Below are 6,771 nucleotides of genomic sequence, written 5' to 3'. Positions count from 1 at the left end.
CACACACACACACACACCATTAGTTTGCGTATGGGTCTAATATGTCATGAACATCCCCTTCGTCTTTTCACTTTATCTGAAATCTAAATGAGGTTGCTCCTAATTACGAATTGCCTCCCTAAAAATGACATTACAGACTTACAAATGATCTAGGCAGCAAACCAATAACACATTACGTTACCGTCTAAGTCGGCACATCCCAAGCTGATTATATATAGCTCATTATATCTTTTTGTCTGAGGAGAAAAATCACCTTCTGCTATGGGAACCTTGATGATAATAAGAGGAAAGTAGCCATGTGTTTGAAATGAACACAGAACTTTCACCTTTTCAGGGGGACTTTGGTGCAGATGCAGTTGGCTATTATGCATCAATGTTTGCCTCCATCACATTTTAACGGTTAAACCATTAAACCATTAAACTATTCAACAACAAATAACATTATGTCATTGCTGTCAGCATGACATACCAGGACAATTATTGCCGCAGTAGATACACTGCTAGGAAATTCCAGCAGGGCAGTAGGGTTGACCCCCTTTTCTGTGCTGGCAGGTCAACAACAGGACGGCTGCCTCCAGTCCGGCCAGGTGCATGAGAGGCTTCTGTCTCCGCACTGCCAAACAAATGAAGAAAAGCCCTGCCAACTGGTGATGGCTGTGTTTGTGTGTACATGGCTTGTGTGTGTGTGTGGGTGGGTGGGTGTGTTGGGGGTTGGAGGAATAAACAGCTGAAACTGTTATCATCCTCAAAGAGTGCACGGTAATGCATGCTAGTGTGATTAACACTGCGTCACCCACAACAGACAGACAACTGTCTGGCAGCTGCCTCAATCAGCCGAGCTCACTGAGTGGTAGTCAGAGGGCCTTCAGAAGAATTACCTAACACACACTTGGCAATTAAAGCTGAGTCAAAAATGCTGTTTCTCTGGGTCACATCATGACGAGATGCTGATTGAAAATATTCCCACGAAAGCAGCAACAGTAAGAAGCAGTATACTTTATTCAAGAAAGTGAGGCTATAGAGTGAGTCAGCCAGCAGACTACTTTCGGGGAAAAGAGAATTAAATGTTGGTGGAGAAATGGAGACCTGTCCTCACATGTTTCAAGTCCACCAAAGGGATCTAACATGGCTTAGCTTTTCACTTCACTTACACCAATCAAAATTCAACAGAGAAAAACACAGCCAAAAACTTGGGCTGCACTAATTGATTGGCCTGTAATCAAATTTACAGAGCGAGACGAAAAAAAGGTGGGTTGAAAAGTGACATTTTCTACTTTGATTTGCTGTTCTGAAGCTGGGATTGTGTGGGTGCACCAAGTGGACAACCATGTCCACTTACAGGGTTTCTTCTGCCTATAACTGCTATAGGCTTACTGCTGTTACTTCAGAACACAGCTGGTGAAGAGTGTTTGCATCAGGAGGAAAACAGGATGAAACTGATTCACATAAACTTCCTTCAAGACAAAACACTGTCCCAAAGCAATTCTACCAACTTAGAACAAGCAAGTTGTTTTGCAGTGCAGACACTGCTGTGAATTAATAGGAAGTCATAGGTGAAACTCACAATAAAATCTGGGGGGGCCTGTATCCTCAAAGAGAACGCCAATTAAAACACTGTTTGATTCTTTACAATATAATCATCTTCTTGTGCCTTGGGGTCCTAAATCTATTAACTCCAGTGAGGCCTACTTGCCATGTAACCTCTCAGAAAATGTTGACATCAAAGGCAACAAGCCACAGCAAACTAGCATCCCACTTCCGGATTGGCAGACCATAAAAAAAACGAGTACTTAAAAGGGATTAAAAAGGCCAATTCCAAACAGATTCCTTACAGACTGAGTCTTGAAGAGGCAAGCGAGGAGGAGGAGGAGGAGGAAGGATCTAGGAGGAGCACATGATGGAAAGACTAAATTAGCAAACTGTGTGTTTTTGTGGTCTTGGCAATGGGGAGATCCCAAAGGAGAGCTAATGACTGTAGTGGTATCTGGCATAGGGGCCAAGTTTCCTTGACTGCTTTAAAGTTGCCTCCAGTCCATAGCCACCATGTCATGAGCAACATATGCTGAGCTATCTTGCAATTATACCATTATCGAGGTCTCTCCTCCCACTGATTTCCATTGTATGTTGCTGATGCAGATTTTTACAGGGATTAGTCTTTCTGGTCCTTTCTGAAGGACGGTAAGTCTGTACAGGTCTGACTGGCAAGAATTTAAGACTGTGAAAATCAACGGGGTGCTCTAATTAACACAATTTTCATTCATCTGCAAGAAAATTAATCTGTCAAGAATAATTTTTTACCTTACTAAACAACACTGATGCTAGATCAACCAGATAAAACAAATCCTTGTAATATAATCCAATGTGAAAATGGCAGAAAGACAGAAATGTGTATAACAAAGTACATGACAAAACTCAGATGCACCACACATTTAATTTAAAAACAACTTTCTAACTCAAATCATTTGGGTGGGAAAAAAGGTAATCTTTATTCAAGCCTCGCAGAAGGTGCAGTGAATATTTTATGTGCAATATGGTACCATCTTGTCTCAGGGACCATTAACTATACTGCAGTGTACCCAATTTGACTAACATGGCCTTCCCCATCAGGGCTTCTGTGTTACAAACCTCATCTCAGATCCCACGAAGGATGTGCATTTACACACAAATTCTGCTCTTCAGGGACAACGGACAAGTAAACACAATGTGGCACAATAGGCAATATAAGACTTTCAGGGCAAATTACTATTTGATTCCTGACTAAGAAATACAACCTACTGTAGCTGTTAATGGGTGTATAACTCATCTAAATCTTAATCAAGATTACTCGAGGAACAGCTCTTATTTATGATAGGCCTTTACCTGTGATTTGCCAACAATCTCACGAGAAATGATGCACATTTTATTGAGCCTGACCTTGAAAAACCTCTTAAAGCCTGAAAATAAAAAGCTATGCAGTAGAGATTTGTGCCCCACACAGGAACAACAGTGGGGCAAAGTGACCACTGCTAGCAGTTGTGTCTCTGTGACCTCTCATCTGTCTTAAGAGCACTAAACGACAGAGAGGAGTGGCCACGTTTTATTGTCCCAGCATGAGAAAGGGAGACAGAGCTGCTTTGGCTTGATGAATGGGCTCCAACTGGGAAAGTAAGGCGGGGATAAAGGAGCTGTATCCCGCCATAAAACGCTGCTGCTCCCAGCATTCACGTACACAGACCCTCCCACGTTTGAGTGTGTGTGTGTGTGAGGGTGGGTGTGTGTGTGTGTGTCTGTGTAACAGGGCAGCCGTGTTATCAGAGTGATTCATGCACGCGAGACAGGTTGCGACAACTTGATAGAAGACAATACAAGCCTACAATACTAGATTCTTCCTCTGTACTGTACTCGAGAGCAGCGGAGGAGACCGATGTGTGAAGCCAGTCAGACTCTCTTCCCTTTAATTTCAGCGCCGACTGTTGAGTGAAGCGACCGCGTCAAACAAAGGCAGAGAGAGCAGAACTATGAGACGTGTATCTACTGTATACAGTGACTGTTTGAACCAGACTACCTGTTAAAACCAGTCCTGGGGTTTTAAATCAAGTCTATGCTGGTGGATGCAGTGTAAGCATAAAACAGATTATTGGATGGGGCCACTGCATGAACAAGAGACTAGTCAACAATGTATTTTCTGAGCGTGACTCATGTTTAGTCATGTCGGAAAATACTCCCGATTTCCAAAGGAAAAGAAAACATCTGTTATGACACAATGGCTGGGCTTTCTCTACAGTCAAAATTAAATTGAAAAAGATGGAGGGTTATAGTCGTACCAGAGGGTCTGTGTCGGATGATTTCTGAGACACAGTGGGCTGAGGCTGGGCTGTATCCCCGGTGGCATACAGTGTTTGAGCCTACACAGTTGTAATTTACCCTAATCTTTATATTAAATGTGCCAAATGCTTTAGTAAAGCTCAGTTTGAGTTATGGCGAAGGTGCTTACAATGGTGTATAAACAAAGCACTGGAGGGATTTATTTTAACGCCACCATTCAGCCACACTACCTGCATATACTGTATATACTCCACTGGCCTCAGCTATATAGCTATGTTTTATGTTTATTTTAATTTGTTTGTAACTAACTTAACCCACAGTATTTTAATTTGTTTTTCGTGTGCAAACATCTCTTCCCGCTCTGACTGTGGGTATTTACATTTGTGTCACTCACTCAGAACCACACAGTGCTCTTCAAAGGAAATGCTTCACAGACAGAGACGGTAAGGCTAAATTATTGGCCATATATATATTCAGGCAATTGCTGCAAATGATGGCTTAGATGACAGTGTGTTTGCAAAGTGCACACTTACGATTTAGCGTGGCTTTTGTGCTTTCATCTCAACTTTCTCTGCAGTTTACTTTTGCTTTATTTAACTAACTTCAGCCTTCACAGTCTGGATCTTTACATAGACAGGCGAAAGACAAAGTTTCTAGAGTCAGAACTGAATTTATAAACAATGAAAGTGTTTTTATATCTGCCTCTGAAAAAAAGGGTTTGTCTAAGCCTCTTGGCTATGTGGTATTTGTTCCCTGAAACCTAGCATTCTGTTTTAACTCCTGATCTTTCACATACCTGAATCCTTCTTGCTCCCCTTGCCTCCATCTCTGTTCTTCTTCAGCACCGCTTTGAACATGGCGAGATTCTTGTAATCCTCTCTGTAGGGCCCCTGGAGGAAAAGGAAAACAAACTTACAACCATGACAAGACAACAGAAGTGCATCTACTGTCACTCAAACAAAACCATGGAAATGATCCAGTAACACAAAAAAGTCTATTTCTATTCATGGGACAGAAAAGATGCAAATTAGAAAACCCTCAAAAGGTGCCCTCAACAACACAGCACACAAAATAAAGTGTATATCCGCATTTCATACTGCTTAGCTGGCATCCGCCTGGGAGTTTTCCCACAGCGCTCTCAATCCTGCAGGTCATCAGTGGAGGGGCGCATGGAAAGAATGCTCTAATATTTAAACAGAAAAGGACAAGTCCTGCTATCTTGATATGCAGGAAAACACCCTGTCGAATGCCCTGAATTCCACATGTAATTGATGCTATGTGGCTGAACTTGGGTGTCTGCAACTGCTTTCCACAGCTGTTCCCAAGCTAGTGTGCATTTTGAATCCTTAGAGTTAAACGGTATAATATGAACTCAAGGTCCAGCCTGGAGATGCTTGTTTACTTTGGGATTATTTATAGGCTTATGTAGTTAGACAATGGTAAAACATACTTAACTAAACACAGCAGCAGCTACAGCCGTTCACTGTGTGGGATTTTTTGGTTTCTAAACACATTATAGGCTACTACAGGGTACCCTACTGTATTAATAGCAGCAGAACAATCTTCCCAATGAAGAGAACAGAGTGGTTTCAACCAAATAAGGGTATGCTTTCTGCAAACAAAACACACAGTCCTTGTGCTGAACCACGGAAGCCAGGCTTTAAATATCTAGGTCTTCTTACTGCTGCTGTGAGAGAGGCTATCGATCTGCCCCTTTTCATCCTTGATGGTTCCAGATGAAACATTGTGAGGCAGAGCGTCCACTGAATCAGTTATAGGAGGTGAGGTGTAATTCCCTGATGAGCTTATGCTACTCCAGTCAGCCTTGACTGGTGAAAAAATTCCTCTTCATGGGATTTTACTCCACCGAGTCACACACCATTCAAGATTATGAATGCAGTTTCAATGTGGGAGCCCACGTGATTACCGTGTTTGTGTTTCATTAAGTACCCAGGGAGAAAACACACAGAGAGAAAGCAAGGCCGTCACATTCTCCAACCTTACACCACTGTTTACCTGTACCTTCTGTAACCAATCCATTTGAGTATTTAATTACTCGGCTCTGTCCAATTATTACATCAATGCCCTTCTATCTGTCTGTACAGTAAATTGATTTCCTTTAAAGTTGCCGAACATTCATTCAATATTCCCCTAATACCTACAAACCTTACTGCAGTCGCACCATCAGATCAGAAAGGCCAGGTACTTCCACTGTGAACATAACCTCGCCTTCTTCTAGCAGAACTTTGTCTCTCAAATAAAAGACATCCAGAGTCAGGTCCCTTGCGCAGTAACACCTGAATTTGGCATGTAAGGCTTACATAACAAAGAGGATGCGTAAGTGTCTGCTTAGTTGATCTTAAGTAGGGCTCAAGTCAACCTATAATGATGACAGTAAGCTGGAAATATGTATAGTTTTTTTTTTATTCCTGATACACTTGGAGAAACCTAACAACCTAATTACCAAACTAAACCAACTGATACTAAATCAATATAATTATAATATATAACTCTACCTAAAAATATGTGAACAAAAACCAATCCATTAACAGTCATGAGGTTGCAGCAGTAGTAGGACACAGAGTATTTGGGAGCTCTGAACAAAGCTTCAAAAATCGTCGTCTAGAAGGGAAATATATGGTGATCTAATCTAAACGACAGTCATTAAAGTCTGGTATGTTTTTGATTGAAATACTGAAATAATAACAGGGAGATTAGATGGTAGGATAAAGTACAGAACGCCACTTCTGGAAGTGGAATTAGTCTAATGCTCAAGAATGCACAGGTGTCTGAATCTAGTCCTCGGCTGCTTAAGAACATGACAGCAATGTAAACGCCAGGAGTGATGTAGTAAGAAAAGGTCTGAGGATATCAGTATCTATAAATACGCCGCACTTTCGCCGCATAAATTGCCGATTTCCGCGCAAAATATGCGGGGCTTGCATGATTTCATAATCCCTGCATTTT

General features: G+C 41.7%; 1 protein-coding gene across 6 annotated transcripts in view; it reads right to left on the bottom strand.

Moving 5' to 3' along the window:
• Positions 1-6,771, bottom strand: part of tanc1b (tetratricopeptide repeat, ankyrin repeat and coiled-coil containing 1b) — a 101,832-nt gene that overhangs the window by 79,020 nt on the left and 16,041 nt on the right. For all 6 annotated transcript variants that reach the window (XM_035675977.1, XM_035675980.1, XM_035675979.1 and 3 more), the window contains exon 2: positions 4,601-4,694. In XM_035675977.1, the coding sequence (XP_035531870.1) occupies positions 4,601-4,661 (61 nt within the window). In that variant the 5' untranslated portion in view covers positions 4,662-4,694. The remainder of the gene's footprint in view (positions 1-4,600; positions 4,695-6,771) is intronic.

Source organism: Morone saxatilis, unplaced genomic scaffold, assembly GCF_004916995.1.
Source record: "Morone saxatilis isolate NCDOM2014 unplaced genomic scaffold, NCSU_SB_2.0 Contig5, whole genome shotgun sequence".
Taxonomy (NCBI): Eukaryota; Metazoa; Chordata; class Actinopteri; family Moronidae; genus Morone; species Morone saxatilis.
The sequence above is the reverse complement of the archived record's forward strand: the minus strand, read 5'-3'. Positions and strand labels throughout refer to the sequence as shown.